The 22,846-nt window shown below is 42.4% G+C and overlaps 1 protein-coding gene across 1 annotated transcript in view; it reads right to left on the bottom strand.

Moving 5' to 3' along the window:
- The window catches only part of Secisbp2l (SECIS binding protein 2 like), a 43,206-nt gene extending 21,830 nt beyond the window's left edge, over positions 1-21,376 (bottom strand). Inside the window, exons 1-9 of the mRNA XM_052183482.1 lie at positions 21,156-21,376; positions 14,115-14,293; positions 11,999-12,320; positions 10,280-10,415; positions 6,885-7,111; positions 6,592-6,616; positions 6,147-6,262; positions 2,276-2,410; positions 376-456 (exon numbers count right to left, since the gene is read on the bottom strand). Coding sequence (XP_052039442.1) covers positions 376-456; positions 2,276-2,410; positions 6,147-6,262; positions 6,592-6,616; positions 6,885-7,111; positions 10,280-10,415; positions 11,999-12,320; positions 14,115-14,293; positions 21,156-21,179 — 1,245 coding nt within the window. The 5' untranslated portion in view covers positions 21,180-21,376. The remainder of the gene's footprint in view (positions 1-375; positions 457-2,275; positions 2,411-6,146; positions 6,263-6,591; positions 6,617-6,884; positions 7,112-10,279; positions 10,416-11,998; positions 12,321-14,114; positions 14,294-21,155) is intronic.
- Positions 21,377-22,846: the final 1,470 nt, after the last annotated feature.

Here is a 22,846-nt window from a genome sequence, read left to right on the forward strand (position 1 = left end):
CATAGAGAACACATGTTATCTTACAGTACTCAAGGTTTTCCCATCTAATAATAGAACTGCGGACTTCTCAAAACTACTTTTGTTTAGAAAAAGAAACATTAAGGCTCAAAAGGTATAAGAGTCTGCTGCCACGACTAAACCGTGGGTTCTCTTCACAGAGAGAGTCAACTCCTGAAAGTTGTCCTCTGTTCTCCTCACACACTCTGTGCACCCACCCACAGACACATACAATACAACTTAGGTAAGAATTTAACATACTGTCCCAACACACTATACTGCCCTATGTCATTTATACTGACCCCAAGACTTCTTTCCACACAACCCAAATTGAAAAGGTCTTCTGTTTTTCTTATAATCTTGAAAGGAGTTACTTACTACTTTTGAAGAAAGTTTCTGTTGAATATTCTCATCTTTAGAATTTCCATTCTCACTTAGGTCTTGAAACCCATCTTCATCCTGAAATAGTTTCACTCTGTCAGTGAAAATGTTCTGTGCTAACCCTACAAAGGGGTGTGTGAGGGTGTGTTCATGTCTTCATGTCTGTGTGGGGTGCGTGGTGTGTGTGTACATACCCATGTGGGTGGGTGCATGTATGAACATTTGTGTGTGTGTGCTCATACACATGTACACATGGATGTTTGCTGGGGATCAAAGCCAGGGCCTTACTTAGGCATGGTAACCACTCCATCAATGAGCAACTTCCCCAGCATAGAAACTAGAATTCTATACTGTTACATGACAGTTCTGAAAGGTAGAGAGATAATGTATATTTGTATCCTACTGCTGAGCTATTTTAAATCACCCTTAAAAAGGACATTTTACTTTTCCCATGCTAAACCTATTTTTTATTCAAGCATGAAGTCATGTCCACATCCACCTATCTATCCTTTAGATTTCTATAACCACTTTTTCATTTTTATACTAATTCTATCCTAAGATAAGTAACTGCAAAAAATTTAAATGGATTTTATCACATTCAGATAATTTTAAACAGTTTAGTAGTCATTTTTAAATTTATTCCATTTTAAACAGTTTAGTAGTCATTTTTAAATTTATTCCATTCCTATGATACGCAATCTTAAGAATAATGTTTAAAATGTTTTTTTTCAAATTAACTTCTTAGTCAATATGCTTCTGATTGAATGGAAACAATCATACAAGTAACCTATGTTTAAACTATTTTTTGAGACTAAAATTAACTTTTGTTGAAAGAAAGAATGAAGGTAACATTCTATCCATCAAAAAAAAAATGTTCAACTTGCATAAAATCTGCAAGTAGTAAAAACGAAGAGCAGTCGATCCAGGATGGTGGAGCCCTGCCCACAGCCTCATAGCTGAGAACAGAGAAAAGACTATGTTTAAACATCCTGAGAGGTGGATGATGGCTTGCTCGGGAAAGTGCTAACTTAGGAAGCATGAGGAGCTGCTTCCATTCCAGAAACTAAGTAATAGCAGCTGCACAATAGCCGGCATGGAGATCCCAGTGCTGTGAAGTAAAGACAGGCAGACAAATCCACAAGGCTCACAGGCCAGCCTGCCTTACTTTATCACTGACCTCCAGGCCAATGAGGGACCTTTTGTCAAAAAAAAAAAAAAAAAAATCAAGAAGGGAAAGACACAAGGCTTCTCCCCTGGCTTCCATATGCAAATAAACAGGAACCACGGTAAAAAAGAAATATGGTCTTAAGAGCTGGCAGGCTGACTAGTTTAGTTACCTCCCAGGCCCAGATCCAGGGCTCTGAGTGGCTGCCCTATAATCTGCTGGAGCCCACGAAAGGGTTGGTCTGACAGATCCAAAGCTGCAGGACCTCCATGATACAACATCAGGATATCTGAGAGGAGTCTGGGTGAGGATCCAGTACTGATAGTGTAGCAGAAGCCAGAGGCCTCGGACAGGACCAATGACTTACTGCAAAGACCATTTGCAGCTAAAGAAGTATAGACAAAAGGGAGTACTGTATGATACTGTGACACACTACCGCTTCCATGACAAGATGGAATTTTTCCTATCTTATTTTATTTTGGGGGCAGGTTGCAAAGGCAGAGGATAAATATGAAGGGATGGGGAGATGAGTGGGATTAAGAGCACATGATGTAAAATTCACAAAAAATCATTAAAAAGTTAAACAATTAGTGTATCATATCACTTATAATCTAACAGGGTAACCTGTTAACACATGAAAATACAGCACTTATAACACGATAACATACAAAATTCATTTCTTAATTAAGACTTTTTTTAAAGAATAGTTTATAAATAAATTTGAAAAATTACCTCAAAATATAAAGACTCAGAATTGGGGTCACGTCTGTGAGACTGAATAGAGTTTAAGTGCTTATTGTCTTGTCTCTTTTGCAAATTCTGTCTTCTTTCTGAGGAAGTACTGTGTCCTCGGCATCTGAATCCAACCTGAAAAGGAAAGTATTATTTTCCAGTACCTGTTTCACGGAAATAGAACATGTGCAGAGAGGCTCATGGGACTTTTACAAAGTGCATAGCTTATCTCCAACAGCTCAAGCGCAGACAAGACAGATGCATGACTTTCTTCCCCAGAAGCGGAATCTTTTCCCAGATTTATTCACAGGAGCCAAAGCCTGACAAGCCTGAGGTCCTCCAGGGGTGAACAGTCCTGCTAACCGGTTATGTTCACCACAAGGCAGAGGACCTGTTAGCCGGCCATGAGGTGTGCATGGCTAGTAAATCTAATCACCTGAAAATATCTCCAGGGAACCAGCTGAATGGGAAGAGCTAATAGTGAAAAGCCTACACAAACAAGCAGGGGTAGAAGGAACAAAAACTCAAGGTTATCCTTGGCCAGCCTGGGCTAAAAAAATATCCATAGAGAAAATTGTTCAGTAAGAACCTTGCCTTTGAGGAAATGGGCTGAAGACGCAAGGTGGCAGAGCCTATAACCCAACACTACAGCAGGAGAGGCAGCACATGCACAGGGCCAACCAGGGCGACGGTCTGAAGGGTGGCAGCAGTAGCTGAAGTACAGTGCAAGCCTCACTCAGAAACTAAATAACTAAATATAAACCCGCCCAACGTGCGCACATGCGCAGAGATGAGGAGTACAGAGTGAGTTCATGCCAGCCGAGGCTACACAGAAAGACTCAATCACTTGTAACCCCAGTTCTGGGAGGCCAAGGAAGGAGACTAAAGGTCAAGGCCTGCCTAGACTGTGCACTGAGACCTGACCTCAAAATAAAACAAGGTAAAAAGAAACAGACCGAGCATCAGAGTAAGCAAAGACATGATGAGACAAGATCACAGGAAAGGAAACAGAAGGAACTCAAAACACTATGAGGCCCAAGTACATTAAAACCTGTTTGAAAATCTAACTATCATGCTAATGGTTCTGGATATTGTCTCCCTCAAATGATCCTGTTGAAAACTTTATTCCTGGAGGATTTGGTACTACTAAGAGGTGTGGAACTTCCAAGAGGTGGGGCGTGGGGCTGTGGGAAGGGCTCTGGCAGTAAAGTACTTGCCTGTCTTTGAGGACCTGGGTTTAAGTACCAGAATCCATTTTGAAACGCCAGGTGTGATGGCATTCACTTCTAATCCCACTGCGGGATGACAGAAACAGGATGTCCGGGGCATACTGCCCAGCCAGTCTGGACGGGTAAGATCCGCGCTGAATGTGATCCCTACATCTCCTGCTTTCTGTAAGTGGCTTCCTTTTACTTTTTGAATTTTTAGATGATGAGCCTGTGTATAGCATATGCACACATTTGTTTGTACAGATGCATGTGTCTCTGTGTGCACACAGCTCAGAAAGTGCCTGGGTGTCCTGCTCTGTCATGCTCAGTTTTATATGGGGTCTCTCAGGAAACCAGGAACTAGAATGGTGGCCAGCAAGCTGTAGCAATTCTCTTGTCTCTGTCTCCACGGTGTCAGGGTTATAGACATATACATCCATGACTAACATTTTACATAGGCGCTGGGAACTCACAGGTTCTCATGCTGGCACAGCAGGCACTAGTACCCACTCAACCATCTCTCTCTAGTCCCATAATCAGTGAGTAAAAGTACCTGCTATTTTAAGAATGTAGACAACCATGTGTTTCCATTCATCAAAATTAAGTCTCTGATAAAAATATCTCGAAACACTGTACTATAAACAGTAGCACAAGGACAGGTAAGCCCATGCAGGAGGTAGGGTGCTTGTTTGCTGGGAAGCCTGGTTGACCTGCGCTTGAGCCCTGGGGTCCATGTGAGGTAGAAGGACGGCTTCCAAAGTTATTTGCTGAACATGTGTGCACATACTCACACATGTGCCAGCGCCTGGGAGACTAAGGCAGGGAGGTCGGAAGTTCAGAGCAACTTGGGCCACAGAGCAAGTTGCAGACTAGCCTCAGCTCTAGAGCAAGACCCTCCTCAAAGCCAACAAATGTACCCAGTGCTTGGCTTCTTTTTTCCCACCAACCATAAGCAGAGATAAAGCACTTAAAATGTTTTTTACCTCAGGGCTATTTCCTTTAAGGGACACAGATACAAAATGAACAAATGACAACAAAACCAGGGCCAGGACTCAGACCGGGAGTTTGGCAAAGCAGGAAGTTTCAATTCCAACAGAAAAAAAAAGGCAGTAAACACTTTGCACATCTTGTTTAATTAATCTTCATCGTCAAATAAAGCTAAAGTTAAATTGCCTCCTAAGCCTGAATAAAAATAGTCTGACTGTGCAAGAATCACAGGGAAGAACCAGTACTCCTGTCTCCTGGCAGCCTACGGGGTCTGCCAAGGGACTGTCTGAAGTGCTAGTCTCAAGGAGGCCAAGATGAGCAGCAGTGGTACACAGTCGCATTATCCTGCTCTGACTTGGTCCGTTTGTATTTCTATGACAGCTCTAGTTCCTTAATTAGAAATAAGGAATCCAGGAAGTCTGTCTAAAATGAAAAAGAGAAATAATGACCAATAAACAACTCCCTGATTTGACAGCCAAGCAACACGTGAAGATAGAGTCTCTGTAGATGCCTAACTATGCACAGCCCACTCTGTATGACTGACAGGCGACTGTCCCGTCTGTCTGGTCCACACTGTGGCACCAAGTAACCATCAATGTGACAATGGCACTAGTATTTACGAGTGTTAATAAGCCACATCAAAATCTCCATGGCTGAAGAGATGGTTCAACAGGCAGAGGTGTGTGCTAGCTAGCCTGGCGAGCAGAGGCTGACCCTATCCTACAAGCTGTCCAGCCTTACAGCCACTGCACCTTGAGAACCTAAAGACTAGACTGCAGTCCTCACTCAGCCACTCACTCTTTTTTGTTTGTTTGATTTTTTTGAGACAGGGTTTCTCTGTGTAGTCCTGGATGTCCTGGACCTCGCTTTGTAAACCAGGGTGCCCTGGAAGTGACAGAGCTCCTCTGCCTCCGCCTCCCGAGTGCTGGAATTAAAGGCATACATCACCATTGCCTAGCTCAGCCATTCTTAAGAGAGGAGGGTCTCAGTTTTGAAATGGATGGAAACAGACACTGCAAGTGACAGATAGGTGGGGTTTCCTTTTCTAAAGGTCAGGACATATTTACCCAGACACAGAGTGGAATCATGGTACCACTCACATCCACGTTCTCACCACCTTCACTCGGCACATTACCAGTCATTATTTATGCCTTACTAGCTAAGGCATTTAAAGTTATAGATAAGGGAGCTTCCTGTGTACGTATGTGACATACATTCATGTGTTCATGCGTGCACGTGTGTGTGTTCTTCAGGTGTTCTTCATCAGAAAACAACTACATTTGTTTAAGACAGGCTCTCCTGCAGCCTGGGGCATGCCCACTATGCAGTTGTGTGCACACACACGTGTCCCTTCCTCTGTATCTCCCACACTCTCTCTCTCTCACTGCGCCTGAAGCTCACCGACTCAGCTGAGGTGGCTGCCTCCCCTGTGTGACTACTGATGTGCACTGCTACATGAGGGCGTATTAAGGAGGTGCTGGGGAGCAAACTCAGATCCTCGTGCTTATCAAGAGCCCACAGTAGTTCACATTTAGATAACTTTTTGCATCTTTAGAACTTAAGGATACCGTGATTCCTTCCTGATTGCTATGAGTCCTAAATGTTACACCAGTATTATGTTATATTTAATTTATCCAATTTACACCTAATCAAATTTCCAATATCATTCAAAGTACCTGTGAATTATTTCGTTGTTCAGTTTGCCTTCCGCCTCTAGAAAATGCTTGGTTTTTTTCCATCCAAGGTCTTTTCTGAGTTGCCTGGCAAGTTACTTTGGGCCAGTTTGCACCACCTGTATCAAATATTTAAAGACATTAAAGATAAGATTTGCTGATAAGCCAAATCTAAACAGCTGAGTCACTGCAGACATGGAATCTTTCTGTAAGTTTGAAACAGCATGTGTATTCGTAGTAACGCACATGTCACCATGCGGAACAGTCTACAGCACACCTTCTCAATGTGTTTAGGAAAACTATATATACTTTTCAATTAACTTGAATCACTGGAGAATTAACAGCTTTTGTTATAACACTGGTAAGCTCCACACTTAAAGGAAAATTTGAATGGACAAAGAATAAAATATATACAAAAAGAAAAAAAAACACTGCAAAAAATAAATACCTGTACAGCCCGATGACTCCAAATGCTAAAAAATATGAAACAGAGAGGATGATTACTTTCTAATTAAGAGTCAATATGACATACTTTGCAAATGTTCCAAAATTTAACCTAGCGTTAAATATATTATTACTTAGAATGAATACTTTGTATTTTCAAAAATAGTAAAGTACTATGATTATTAAGAATTGCTCAAAAAAAAAAAGAATGCTTCTGCGTTAGCAAAGGACAAAGTATCAACAGCAAGACTAACAAAAAGCGCACACACAAACTAGAAACACTGAGGGATTGCGCACGTTCATGGTCCCCGAGGCAGGGTCGCGCAGAGCCCCTGGGGCAGGCTGGTTGTTGTGCTTGGGACTGCAGTAACCGCTGTCGCTGTCGATGTCCGCTTCACTGGCTCCCTGCTCACTGGAGGACTCTGCAGCAGGGTGGGACGCTCTTCTCCTCCTGCCTTTGGCTTTCCAGAGCATTGTGGCTGTGCTCTCTGAGAGAGACTTATTAGCGATGTCTGATGGGAAATCTACAAGGCAAGGCAAGTGGACAATTCCCCATGAGGACCAAGTTTAGACATTCTTGTAAAATTATTAATTAAAATGACAGTTTGTAAATGGAGAAATATGTGACTCTTTAAAAAAAGCATTTAAAAATGTTCCTAATAACTTGTAACAGTGTATTATAAAAATAAAATACTTGGCGCTGATGGTGGTGGCACACACCTGTAATCCCAGCACTCTGGGAAGCAGAGGCAGGCGAATTCCTGAGTTTGAGGCCAGCCTGGTCTACAGAGTGAGTTCCAGGACAGCCAGGGCTACACAGAGAAACCCTGTCTCAGAAAAACCCAATCCAAAAACCCAAAAACAAACAAACAAACAAACAAAACCCTTGTATCCTAATACTAACATCATCAGCGGTCTAAGGGAGATCGTGACCATCATGACCAACCTTGCGCAGCCAGCACGTGCCCTGCAGTCTCCCTCCTGCCCTCACCACTAATCTGCTCAGTTCTCACTCACTTTTGCTCATGGACTTTCCATGAATTTCCACATTTCTAAAACAGAAATCATACACTTTTACAGCTTTAACTGTATCACTAAACTATCAGCTCTGTAATCTTATTCCCAGCTCCCTCACATTAGTTTTAACCTTCGGCTGAACAGAGCTGATTAATAAATGCCACTGTAGACCAGCAAATACCAATGCATTTCTCCTTTCTCCCACTCACAGTTCGCTCTGGATGTTTTGCTATTAAAAACAACACTGCTGGCTGGGCATGGTGGCATACAATTTTAATCCCAGTACTGAGTTCAAGGTCAGCCTGGTCTGCAGAGCTGAGTTATGGCCAGTTAGTGCTACACTGAGTGACTATCCCAAAACAAACATACAGCCTACAGTTGACTGGAGGCAGGGGGCATAATAATCAAAATGTGTGCATGGAACTGTCAAAAAAGGAATTCAATGAAAGCCAACGGTCTGGGACTCCTGACCATAGATGTGTGCACTCAGAAGTTTCTGTAAGGCAAATATGAACGGGTCTTACAGGACACACAGATTCTAATTTGGTAATGCTAAATCAATAGTGAAGGTGGTTAAAACAATCTACATTCCAAAAGTAGCAAATAAGCATGCCCAGTGATTCACACATACCAGTACTTGACACTGCCTCTCTAACTGTAACATACAGGAACGCAGCTAACGCTTGCATATTACATCTGGACAACTGTTTTTTTACATTTTATCAATTTATTTTATGTGTGTACTTGTGTCATGAGTGCCACGGTGCGAGTAGAGGGCTGAGCACACCTTGTGGGAGTTGGTCCTCTTGATCCACCATGTAGGTACTACATAACAAATGCAGGCTGTCCAGTGTGACAACAAACACCTTCACTTGCTGAGCCATCCTGCAGCTCTTTTTTTTGACTCTAGCTACCTTAAATTCTTATTACACAATAACACAAGCTTGGTTAAGCTGGGTCTCTGCCCTTCCTCACCTACCTAAGGCATTCTCTGATCGGCTTTAGTAGAAATCTGATGGCCAATCAGCTGGTCAGGAAATGGAAGGCAGAACTTCCTGGGAGACACAAAGGAACTCTGGGAAGAAGAAAGAGGAAGTGCTTCTTGCCAGGATACATGAGAGGAAATGGACATGACTATGGTCCTGGAAGGTATTGCTAACTGTGTGGCAGATGGGGCCAGGTGTCGCTCAGGTTAACTGAGATGAGCTAGTTGAATTTACTCAGGTAAGTCCTAAGCTCGGTGTGGTTATTCAGGAAACTAGCTGGTTGAAAATAACTGCTGCCATATTAGTGGCAGAATATATACAGAATATTCTAATATATACAGAATATTAATATATATACAGAATAATATATATATAATTATATATATATACAGAATATTAATAACTAATATATACAGAATATTAATAACCATTTTACACTTATCAAAAGTAAAGCAAACATCTACAAAACAAAGTAATATTTATCTCTTATACCAGGCAGTCCTTAGAAGTTAAAAACAAACATAGTCTTTCATGCCTTCAGTTCTGAGCTTTCTGGAGGCTGAACAAAGAATACAAAGTCTAGTCTCTTCTCTTCTCTCTCTCCTTCCCCCTCTCTTCCCTCCCTCTCTCCTTCTCTCTCTCTCTGGAGACAGGGTCTCTACTTAGCCCTGGCTATCCTGGAACTGGCTTTATAGACCAGGCTAGCCTCAAACTTGAGATCCACATGCCTCTCTCTGCCTCCCAAGTGCTTGGATTAAAAACATGTATCCCACCTTCACCCTCCCACCCAAAAGAATACAAAGCCAGGCATGATGGCTCTTGCCTTTTACACCAGCTCTTAGAGGTAGAGGCAGATGGATCTCTGAGCCGGGTCTACTGTGATTCCCAAGACAGCTAGGACTACAAAGAAAAATCCTGTCTCAACAAACAAAAAGCAGTATCCAGCTCAGACAGTACTTTTAAGAATCTTGCCAGGGTTTACAAACGGATGTAGAAATGGGTCACTATGAAGAAAAACGACTCTGGGGCACATGATTTTCCCTGTAAATACTGTAGGAATGGTAGCCAAATAAACACACTGCTTTAGGTCCTATAACCACATAGCAAGATGGCTTTTAACTAATTCCAAGATCTTCTTTCTGCTCATATGAAAGGTCATATGACTAAGTATCCAACAGAAAAGACTGCATGATGAAAAGCAGCAAGCTACTTCATTCACATCAATCTAGACCTAGTTTGGGGGATTCTCTTGTATGTGACAGTGTTTTTTTAAAGTTTTTGTGAACACATATCACTTATATGAGTTTCATTATGACATTTACAAATTTTTAAAATTTATTTCTAATAGGAGTTGTCATTTCAGGCCGTTGTGAGCCCATCACCTGTCCCCTGGAAGAGCAGTACGTGTTTTTAAGCACTGAGCCATCTCTGCAGTCCTTACAATATTCCTTTGAGACAGGGGTCTCAGCATATAGCTGAGCTGGTCTGAATCTCACAAGGCAGACAGAATCCCAAACACAAGCTAGCTAGACACACTAGCAAAGGCATCGAGGTCTAGGCTGTGAGAGCCCTGCCTCAATGAGAAGGAAGGAAAGCGACAGAGGACACTGGGCCTCAATGCTGACGTACACACATCTTCCCACACATGTGAGAGGAAACAAGTCGTACGCAGACAGAGCACTGCCTTACCAGTTTGCTGTGAAGCATCCACCAGAAGCACGATCTTTGATCGGCTGTCAGGACCTGCTGCACTTGTCTCTTTCTGAGTAGCCACGTTCTTCACCTGTGGTCGCTTGTTTTTTATGTGTTGTTGTAAAAGCTGTGGCTGAGTTCAGTTTAAAAGACCAAAAGAAAAGAACAAGTCAATGAATGCGTGGATGTACTAAACATAAAGTACACATCCATTACAGAAAGACCTAAGTGTGTACCACAGATCAATGGCCCTCTGCTGGGTTTGTGGAATTATCCACTAAGAAGCATCAGAGGCTAAATGCTGTACTATAAGCATATTCACACATATTTTTAGATAACCATTAACAGTCTGATCAGTTTGGGATTCTGTCTCTGCCTTGTGAGCTCAAGATCAGCTTAGCCACATACTGAGACCCTGTCTCAGAGGTGGCTTAAAACTGCTTCCTGCTCTTGCAGAGGGCAGGTGATTGGCTCCCAACAGCTATGCCGAGTGCTTCACCAAAATGAACCTATCTTCATTTTAGCTTTTATCTGAATATTATTTTTTAAATTAATTATTAACTATTAACAAGGTTTTAACAGTGCCATATGAAGGGTCACACATTTTTATTTTAAGAGGTAATAAAAGTGTGAAATTCTGTCACTAAATTCGTAACAAAGATGAGCAGAATATTTCTGCCTTGAATCCAAACAGAAAATACAGAAAAGCTGATCTCTTTCTTCAGATTTTTTAAACAGGAATAATTGTTCCTCAAGAGCAATTTACACACCAGAACTCTGACCCGAACTTCACATTTCTGAATGGGAACGCTGAGAAGGCATTCTGATACTTCCCACTCTTCCAACGCCCCGAAATTATACACTGCTATCTTACTTTTCTACCTATTTCCTCTCAGTCGTGGTGGTTCCAGAAAGTTCCCTTGACTCACAACGTAACTATGAACCAAGGTAAATCTGTTCAAGATAATCTCTGCAGCTTGTTTTTCATTTTTAAAAATTATGCCAAAATGCAGCAAAGACTTTACTGAGGAAACTAACTAATGGAGTCTGAAGAGAGCAACAGTTCTGGTAGTGATAGAAATGTCTTCTTATGAGCAGTGTTGACTACAAACAGGCTTTTCTTATAGCTTCGATATTAAGCCTTATATGGAATTAATGGAAAAGGAAGCATTGCATCACATCTTACACACACACACACACACACACACACACACACTTGTATCAAGTCCTGGCCCTGAATGGTAGTGGCTTTATCCCTTTCTTGTTTTTTATTCTACTAAATGAAAAAGTGCTATTGCACTAACAACTCAGAATACAGATGCTGTGGTCCAAGGACTCTAAAGATCCACTAATATTTTTTTCCTTCTTGTGCTGATTTAAGAAACAGCTTGAGGTACAGTGGCATTCAACCACGTGATCTGTTTAGTGTTGGCATTGTCACTGTACAATTTTAGCACTACATCAAAATAATTTAGAAATAATTGTGAATTATGTTTATATAAACCTATCTGAACGATCATGAAGATGACTTGAAATTATACTTTCAATCAAGAAAAATAAATTTTTAAATAATATGCCAATAATACTTTCTATTAGTGATGAATACTTTGTAGCAAATTAAGCATTAAAAGCCAATGGTACAGGTAGTAAATTACCTATACTAACATTAACAACAGAATGTCATATTTAAAACCTACACAGAGTGTGGCCACTCACTTTTGACACTGCTGGCCCTCTGCTACCATTCCTGCTCCGATGACTGGACAACGGGAAGGCCTGCCCCAGCTGATTCGGACGCTCCGTGCATTCTGCGGCTACAGCGTTGACAGTGTTTGCAGCCTGGAAGGAGCTGGAGTAAGGTGTAGGAAATGGATGGTAGAAGCCCATAACCTGGGCACAGGGTGCTGGCATCAGCTGGTAATAGGTGTACTCTGTGGAAACAGGTGGCTGAGCAGATATAATGGGGTAGGCGAGGCAGGGTCCAGTAGGGCTTGGGCTGGGCTGCTGCCATCGTATATCATGATATAAAGGAAATTGTCTGCAAAACCAAACATGAGAGAAAAAAAAGCTATTGACATCCAAGAGTAAAGTCAAAACAGAACAAACAATAGGACACAGAGAAGAGCACTTTCACGATGTTTCTAGGGGAGAGGCTCCGCTCATGCCATCAGCTGTCTTGGCTGTTATGAGACAGCCTGCACGTGTAATACCCATGAGCACGGCAGCACAGGGGACCCAGCCTGAGAGCCACATCCACATCCATTTACTGTTTCCAGCCTGCCCTCAAACTCTTCAAGATGTTTGCCAAAAAGTGAAACACCTAGCTCAGGTCCACACGCCAGCAGCTCGGTCTGTGCACGATGCCCACACTGTAACTGCCAACCCTTCCATAGAGGCCCCCAACACCTGCTCTTTCCCTAATCATTTAGCCGACTCAGGTCCTGCCCTGGCTCCTCTCCTTGGCAACCTAAGACCCGTGCCCAAGGAAGTCAGGAAGACTCCCTGATACCTTTATCCTGCAGCTAGTTCCTACACAGTACCAGCGATGCTGTCCTGTTAACACTGCCCTGGATAACAGTTGCTATGGAGAAATGAGGGGTCCTTTTCCTCACTATTGCAATGACAAAGCAAAATGGAGGGAAAAGTTTACTATCAAAATCCAGCAATCCTTAGATACTCCGAAGGATGGCTTGCTCATGAATTCCTAACAACTACCTCACATTAAGGCAAGAAAACAAACTTCTCATACTGAGCATGGCTATTTTGCTACAGAGAAAACTAGTATTATTATGTTTAGTCTATAAAAATTCTCTACATTATTTGATACTGCAATGTTTAAAAACAAAACAAAACAAAACAAAATCTCATGAAGCAAAGGCGCCTTGAGTTCACAATCCTCCTGCCCCTGCCCCTGCCCCTGCCCCTGCCCCTGCCTCTGCCTCTGCCTCTGCCTCTGCCTCTGCCTCTGCCTCTGCCTCTGCCTCTGCCTCTGCCTCTGCCTCTGCCTCTCCAGCGCTGACAGCACACCCAGCTGAACTCAAAGACTGCTAATGAAGTCCAAGCTCAGCTGAGGATTCTGGAGTCACCACTATTTGTACCATGAAAAGTCTGCAGTAAGAAATCAGACCATTCACTGGGGTATTTCTATTTCACAAAGTAGTCTGGTGGCCTCAGAAATCACACACCAAGAATTAGCAGTGAGCCACAATGGGCTGTGAGCACACAGGAGTGAGTGCACCCCCAGACAGTGTGCAGAGCTGCCGAGCCACAGAGCCTCCTCCATTTATCCCACATTTCCTGTATGCGGCATAACTTGACAGAGGCTGAAAGTATGTCAATACACTAAACTGTGACTTTCCCATCAGCCTGGAAGAGTCAGCAAGCAGATCACAACTCCCACAGCCCGACCCTAGATGCTACCAGGCTCGTGCTATCTGAGCTGAGGGAAGTTTGCTAGATTATAGAAACCACCAGATGGGCACTCAGCAACTATGGCACCACAACACCTGTCCCTAGTGCTTTCTCCTTGTGCCAGACACTGTCCTGGCCATCACGAGAGTAAACACCTAATTTCAAAAAAAGGTTTCTTATATTACACATATCTCCTGGGTCACTATACTACAATATATTTCAATGACATGTTCAGAAAAATGCATTTCCTCTTAGAAAGAATAAGAAAATAATACATGTTGACAGGTTTCAAATTTCTGCATAGTTTTACTTCCTCTTAAAAAATACAAATAAATGATTAAAGTTTGAAAGTTACAAAGGAAAAAGACTAATGTACTTTGCCAAGTTCTATCTACCCACCAATAAAGAATACCGAAATTACCTATTGGACTGGTTTTCCTGAACAAATGGGTAACAAGTAATCAGATAACTGGGGATTGGAGTTGGCTCGACCCCAGAAACACTTCCGTTATCACTTGGGAGAGCCATGGGGAGCACAAACGCATCCAGATTCTTCTTCTGGGGAATAAACGGCTCGACTTCAGCGGAGAGCTTCACATTCTTTAGAGAGAAAAACAGAAAGCAAGGGTTATAACTGACCAACCGATGAGAACCTGGCACTCTAAAGAGTCTCTACAAATATCCATAGAACGTGTGGAAATGACAAAGTCAGCTTAAAGCACGTGAGGAACTAACAAGACAGGGAAGGACCTAGCACAAGGTACAGCACAGCCGTAAAATCAGTTCTTAAATGGAGTCCAAGAAGCTAAACCTCAGGTCTAAAATACAGAGTAGTAAGAAATCTAGCTCTTAAGCCGGGCGGTGGGGGCACATGCCTTTAATCCCAGCACTAGGGAGGCAGAGGCAGGCGGATTTCTGATTTCGAGGCCAGCCTGGTCTACAGAGTGAGTTCCAGGATAGCTAGGGCTATACAGAGAAACCCTGTCTCAAAAAAAAAAAAAAAAAAAAAGAAAGAAAGAAAGAAAGATATAAATCTAGCTCTCTGGACAAAGCTGTATTTCTTGTTAATTCTGAAGGGGAGAAAAGTTATTCAGCTCAAGTTTTGAGGAATAATTTCATTTCTTTGAATAGTTGAAAAAGTAGTCTATTTCTGTCCATTGCAGGAAATTAAGCTTTATTTAATTAAATTACAATAAAGGAAAATGTCTAAGATGAATCAAAAACATAAGGAAAAATTATGCTTCATACTTAAACTTGGAAGGAAAAATGAGACTAACTTGGGGAGTAACCTTCCCTGGTAGATGTCTGTGCACACTCTTGCCACCCTAAGGACTTCTGTGTCAGTCCCTTGACTCTGTGCATCTTTCCTGGATTACAGCTCCAGACAGTTAAAAGCCACAGAAAACTCTACTCTGGGAAATACACACATGGAAAAGTATTAAGAAAATGAGCTCTCTAACAATTTGAACAGGAACACACTCTTAGGAAGAAAGAAACAGCAGTTAGGTAGAGCTTGGGGTCCCTGGCAAGTTCTATAGTTTAACAGAGGAATTTACAAGCCATTGAATTTATCAAGTTGTACTTTGATTTAACTAATTTTCTGCAAGTTATATGCAACAAATTTCAGTTTTTGAAACGTAGTATCTACAGGATGTGGTAGCGTGGCTCATCAGCCCTTACCAGGCTAAAGCAGGAAGACTGCTATGAGTCTGAGACCAGCCTGGGCAGAGTGAGTTCCAGTCAGCTCTGGATATAGCAACTGTCTCTCACAAAGGAGGCTGGGGATCCTGGAGGTCTAATCCACTTGGTAGAGCACTTGCCTAGCATGCACGAAGCCCTGGGCTCTGCTCCTAGCACCACGTGAGTTGGCCACGGTGGTACATGATTGGAATCCCAGCACTTCAAAACTCCTGTGTAACAGAGGACAGATGAGTTTTAAACTCATAATCCTCCTGATGTTGAAATAATCCTTTGTTTTTAGCAAAGAGAAAGAGAAGCCACTAGTCAACAGCTGCATAAGCAGATGTCATAAGAACGCTTTGACAAGCTTTCTCCTTCAGTTTCACCTTTACATGTTTTCCAAAGTGACTTTGAAGCCTTTGATTATCTACCATACATCTAACAGCCCAAAAAAGCAATGCTGAAGGCAAACTAATCCTTTAAGATCCAAATGTCAAAATGTAAATCTTGGCAACTTTTAATATTAGTACAGAAATTCAAAGAAAGATGTCTAAAAATATTGAAAAATTAGAATACTCTATATAATATTATTCCTGTTTGAATTCACTAGTTTTCATTGGCATTTTTTAAGTGTCTCATCCTCAGGCTAGCCTTGAACTCATGACCCCCAGCCTCACCCTCTTATAGGTATGCACCAGCATGTGTAGCTCATGAGCTATGCATTTACATATACATATATTTAAAGGTTTCTTCCATTTGTAAATATATGTCTGTATGTACAACTGTCTGTGGTTGTGTGCAGGTAAGGGACGTGAGTGGGCCCATGCAGCTAGAGGGTAGAGTTCTGTGGAGCCGGAGTCACAGGTGACTGCATGCTATCCTCTGTGGGTGCTAGGACGTGAACTTGGATCCTTTGATGAGCCCTATGCTCTCTTAACCACTAAGCCATCTCCCCCAAACCCTTAATCTATATTTTGAGAAATTAAATTTTAAAGAAGTGAACTGTTTATCTTACTGTTAAGCAAATGTAAATGTGGGCTAGAGAGGTGGCTCAGCACCTGACCGCTCTTCCAGGGGACCCAGCACCTATATGGAGGCTCACAACCTGTCTGTAACTCCAGTTCTGGAGTATCTGTTGCCCTCTTCTGATCCTCACAGGTGCAAGGCATGCACCTGCACACAGACAAACATGCAGCCAAAACACTCACATACATAAATATAATAAGAAATATAAAGTAGGCGGGAACTCTAATGACAATATAATCATTCTTATATTTACTGTCTGCTTCAAACATTCCACTCAGTGCTAAAGAGGTAGCCTTCCCAAGTTATTTCAGAACTCCCTAAGTTAATAAAAAATCTGAATAATTCTGTCTGTGAAAACATTCATGCATTTCACTTATTTTTAATTTTGTACATATTAAAACAAATGCCAATAATAAAATACCATTTATACAAATAATCTAGAAAACCAAAGATGTTATCAGAATATAAAAGTATAAAATGCCTCCTTAGGAGAGTTCATTAGCCATGCACTGGGATCACAGAGAGCTGCGATGCCAGCCACCCCGGCTCAAGCTCCGAAAGGCACTGCACCAGGGCGAGTGTGAACACAGGCAGAGAGCGGTCAAAAGCACAGTGCAGCCGAGAACCCACACTGCGCTCCTCAGAGAAGCCTCCAGGAGGAGGCAAATAATCTCCCAGATTAGGGGACAGAAAAATGACATCCACCTAAAGTCAAAACTAAAGCAGAGCATGAAGAGACACTCTCCCACAGTGAAACTCAAGAGTATGTCCCACACACCCACAGGGAGAGACCATGAAACCTCCACATCCTATGTTAAGGTGAAAACAAATCAAACGTTAAGATGCTTTTCACGCCCCGCCCCGTGGTACAGATAAAGTGCCTTCCAGAAGGGATGAATGAGGTGTGAGCTACCTGCTGGCTCACTGTAAAACACGTGCCAATGTTCAAGGCTTCAGAGCCCAGTGAGGACAAACAGCAGGGGATTTAGCGCGACCACTCACCTCCCACCATGTGCTTTTCCACAGGACTATTAAAGCCCGTTAAGACTTGATGGTGTTTTCGAAAATAAAACCACCCTTTTACATGTAATAATAATTTTCATAGTATCTAACTTGTTAATTTCTGATTTTACACTTATTTTCCTGATTGCTTTATATGAAGTTTCTCCCCTGACCTCTTGCCTTGATGGGTAATTTTATTTTCCTTTTAAACTATGGAACACAGAGAGTGTTCATGACTACACATCTGTGTCTAAGCACAACCTAAGTCATATTCCACTGGTTACAGTAACACAGGGAGTGCTCATGACTACATCTGTCAGTTTACATGTGATATGTAGTTATATTTTTCTAATAATCTACCATTCTATTTTTTTGTCTTTGACCTTTGATATTTAGTTAATATTTTTCTAATGTCATTGGTTTTTATTTTGTTTTAGAAAATTTCCAAATGTTTTCTCTAAATGAATGCACTCTGATTCAGAGCATTATATTAAAAATATAGTATGTTTGTTAACATCCCATAAATACATCAATTGTTACTGGATAATAAAGGTTTTATAGTAACACAATACAGTTGTCTAATTGTGCAAGATGGGTACTGGACCTTCACTACAGACACGATGGTCCACAGATGTGATATTTACACACAGGCCATGCGCCCTCCGCTGTACTGTTTACCTAACTCTCCACTAATTATAACAGCTAACAAATTCGATAGCTAAGTAAGTATCTCTAATACTATGTTGTTTGGGGCACAACAAAGACATAGGCCTGCACACGTTTAGTACAGACTCAACTTTTTTCTTCAATGTATTTGTGATCCAGCTGGTTGCTTCAGGGATGTGGGCCTACACATGTGAAAAACTGACTTTTGACTTTACTTTGGAGTGCTGCTACAAAGAGTTCAAACAATTTTCTATTTTTATCATATGATTTGATGTTCATGTGTATATGATACATGTATGGACTGTGGTGAGGAGGCTTTCAAGAACTGGTTCCTTCCTTTCTCCGTGGGTTCCAGATCAAACTTGGTAGCTAGTATTTTTACCAAGCAAGCCATTTCACTGGCCAATCTTACATTCTTATTTGTGACAAAACTGCACAAAGCCCCAGGCATTCACTGAGTTTGTTTTTCTACAAATGAAAGAAGAGAATAACCAGTGATTTTGAAGGTCCTTCTAGAAGTCTGACCTGAATGTACTAAAGTTAAGATGACTTTAGAGTAGTGAAACACTATACAACAAACAGCCTGTGAACCTCAGCGTCCTGTCCTGCGCTCATTATTTATTTAAAAATTCCAAAACATGCCAGATTTCCTAAACACAACTCATACCTCACATCCCTTTACACAGGCTCGATCACCGCCATTATCACTGAGAAAAGGGAGGCCCTGGAGAAGCGCCTGGGAAGCACCTGTTCTGTGAGAATGAAGTCTGGAATTGAATTTAGCTCCCTAGCACCCAGGCAAAAATCTAGATCACATGCAGGGGCCTGTAATCCCAGCTCTGGGAGGCAGAGAGGAAGATCCCTGAGATCTGCTGGCCACCCAGCCTGGGTTCAGTGAGACTCCGTGCCTCAAAAAGTAGGCAAAGAGCAACCGAGGAGATCTGCCCAACCTCGACCTCTGACCTCTATATCCATACTCTGCACATTTACCTCCCCACGCCTAACACACACACACACACACACACGCCCGTGCACACAAATATCATACCAAGTAATAACTGTTTTTACAACAGCTAATTCTGACAGTTAAAACTTGTTCTGACTTAATAGTCTTGGTAAAAGAAAGTTCGAGAGGCTCTTCCATTTGAGACTATTTCAGTAGTTATTACAATCAGGACTATCCATCTAGCACTGTATCACCAGTGAACTGCTTCTTATAAACATACATAAGGTTTATCTTTTTATAAAAAGAGCTTATGTAAACAGTGGTTCATAGAGCCTATGGCATGGATGCCTTCAGACACAAATGTTTAAAGTCACTCTTGTACAGTTCTCCAAGAATTTATTGCTTAGGTTAACTTGAAATGCAACAAGTCTGTGTGGAGTACAAGTATAAAAAAAATAACTTATGCAAGCTGCTAAGCATGACAACAGTCAATGCTGGAGGCATTTTCAGAAATTCTGAATATAAGCCAACAATGGTTTATGGAAAAACCAAAACACTTGGGAGAGGATGGGAATTTGGCACATATCACAAATATTTCTTGAGGGCCTTTACCTAACTAAGGCGTACTGTACTTTACCCATAGCAGGCCAGGCCCAGGCAAGAGGTTTAAAAAAAAAAAAAAAAAAAAAAAAAAAACCTTCACTATAAAATACTTCTGCACGGCCTTTTTTCTAGTGCTCAGATTTCTGAGGGTTTAAGTACATGGTGAGTTTGTGGGATGAGAGGAGGTGCTCTCTAAATAGTCGGGCACACTTGCTCTTAGGATAATCACATGCGGAGAGCTCTGCTAAATGTTACCATCTAACCAGGTAATTACATTTCCTCTGAGATGAAAGGAGCCCTATATGAGTATACTTATGCATTAGTGCATCCTGAGTGCCCAGGAAGGACAAAAAGGTCCCACCCTTTCATTAGAGACACATGTGCAAGGAAATTTCCTTTGTCAAGGGGCAGTGATGGTACATGCCTTTAATCCCAGCACTCGGGAGGCAGAGGCAGGTGGATTTCTGAGTTTGAGGCCAGCCTGATCTACAGAGCGAGTTCTAGGACAGCCAGGCCTATATAGAGAAACCCTGTCTCGGGAGGAAAAAAAAAAAAAAAAACCACAAAACAAAAAACAAAAAACAAAGAAAAAAGAAATCTAGGATTCCTTTTTTCAAAAAACGTTTTAATTAAATTTACTTACTACAAGCTGTAACATAATACCCTGGGCCACAGTGAAGAATGTATTTACCAAGTGGTCCCAAATCAATTTTCTTTTGATAATTTGTGTTCTTTAATAAAAACAAACTTCTATTCTCTCAAAGCTTTGTTTTCTTTTTGAAATCTGTGTGCTTACCACTGTCCCGTGGAAAGTGCTGAGGTAGGAAAGATCTTCCATAAGAGATCTCGGATGGAATGGACAATATGACAAGAATCAACAACAGAAGTGTTCAAAATTAGAAAGCTGTGTTTTGGCTTGAAAAGAGTGCTACTCAAAACCAAAACTGTCATTAACTACATATGAACACATACAGAAACTTGGGAGCTGGCATCTCGTTTACTCGAGTTAATTGACATTTGCAAAACTAACAGGCAAGCCACCAGTGTTCTCCTTTCAACTATGTGACTAACTGACCAAGGCTCTGGAAGAGGGAAATTGACAGCGAAGAAAAAAATCACACTCAATCAAATTAAGTCGTTTCCAGGGAAGCTGTAAAATACTGGGGTGGAGGAGGAAGCATGACACTATTCTTTTAAGTTATTTTTCACATTGCCATTAGCCCCTCCTCCCAACACTTCCAGAAAAAGAAAAAAAATTGATACGATCAAAACACTAAACAGACCATTAATGAACTACTGTGCGAATACGAATATGGGCTCAACATGAACTCTTGCTCCATTTTAAAAGAATAATTATTTGCAAAGTAACTAGACAGGAAAACAAGGGAAGCCACGGTAGTCTCTTAAAAGGAATACACTCCAGACTGCTGCGAGGGCAGCGATGTTGCCGCCGAGCTCAGATGGTCCACCTCCCCCCGCCTTCCAGCTTAGGCGGCCTGCCGGCCCGGAGGCCCGAAAGCAGCCCGGGCGCTCGCGTACCTGCTCGGCCGGCGCTCGGTCCATGGCGCCGGCGGCGGGCGCCGGCTCTAGTCGGTGTGCGCAGCGCCGCGGGCCGCTTTCTCCATGGCCCCCCGCTCGGTCCCGTCGGGCTCCGTCTGCTCCGCACCGCCAGCCGGACGCAGATTCGGCTACGCCACTGGCCGGGGAGGCGGCTCCAGCTCAAGGCTGTGGAGGCAGCGGCCGCCCCGGGGAGGGATCATCTGGGACGGAAGCCGAGCGGGGCCGAAAGGGCGGATGCGCAGTAGGAAATGGAGATGTGCAGAGGCGGGGATGGCCGTGGAGCAACCCAAGTGAGGGTGGCTGGCGGACAGCCAAAGCCAGGGGCACTGCCTGGTTGGGTGCCTGGAACCGCACTCCTCCTAAGAAGATTTACTTGGGAGGGTTGGGCTGCCTCGATCTCGGGACGCCTATGTTCACTTTGCCGGGACCTCAGAGACTTCAGGAGCCAAAACCAACTGGGGATATTGGAAGAGATTGTAGCTGCTCAATAGTCCTGTGATCCTGTCAAGACTCTAAAAGAATGATAAGAATGAACAACTTTGCAGAAAAGTACGCAAATAAATTGCATTCACAGAGTAGCCATGGGAAAGAAGCCCTGTTAAAAAGCTCCACAAATAATGATTAATGTTATTGTCAAGGTTCCAGACCCACATCTAGCCTCAATTCCAGGTTTTGCCCATTTGGAACCCTATTTGTACCCAGAATCTGCATAACTACCCAAGAAGAGATTATCTTCTCCTCTGCTTTCCCCTTAGGGTTAAGAACTGTTCCTTTAAATCTTTAGATCATCAGTTCCTTAAAGACTAGAGTCAGCCTTGAAACTAGACCCTACTGATAGATTCCCTTAGGGAGTTAGCCTCCAACACACACAAGCTCTCCACAAGAGTTCTGGCTTGATAACGTCAGTCAGCTGAATTATATATACCTCAGTGAAGAAAGAGAGTAGAGTTGGCTGCTGTTTGGGTCGCTGGTCAGAGGGATCCATGTCTGGAAAAGGAAAAGAGACATCTAAGAAATTTGCTTTGTCACCATGCTTCAGGAGATGTTAGTAAAGCCTTTTTGGTTGTCCAGGTCTGAGACGAGAGGGTGGTCTGTGAAGGTACTGACTATGCTAGTGTGGAAGCTGTATTTCTGCCAGCTTAAAAGAATGCATTATGGCTGGGCGATGGTGGCCTGTAATCCCAGCACTTGGGAGGCAGAGGCAGGCAGATTTCTGAGTTCGAGGCCAGCCTGGACTACAGAGTGAGTTCCAGGACAGCCAGGGCTATACAGAGAAACCCTGTCTCGAAAAAAACAAAAAGCAAAAAAAAAAGAGAGAATGCATTATGTCAACAGAACATAAGAAGACTGATCTGCAAAGAATATGATAACCATTTATGCCTGTACATGGGGAGTTTCACATATTTGGTTTTGTTCCTCCACTATGTGCACACTTTTATTTCAAATGCACACGCATTTATGCTGAAGATGTTCAAGCTTGCTCAGGATTCAATGGCTGCAAAGGAACTTAAGGTTGTTCCACAAAAACGAAGCTATTTATACAGGATAGTTACATAAGCCAGCAGATGCTCAGCCTCCTTTCTGACAGGAAGATGAAATGAACCTTCTGGTGGTCTTTGGCTGCAAGATACCCAACCTGAGGAAAAAGTCATAAATGGAGTACAGTACTT

Source organism: Apodemus sylvaticus, chromosome 5 (genome assembly GCF_947179515.1).
Source record: "Apodemus sylvaticus chromosome 5, mApoSyl1.1, whole genome shotgun sequence".
NCBI lineage: Eukaryota > Metazoa > Chordata > Mammalia > Rodentia > Muridae > Apodemus > Apodemus sylvaticus.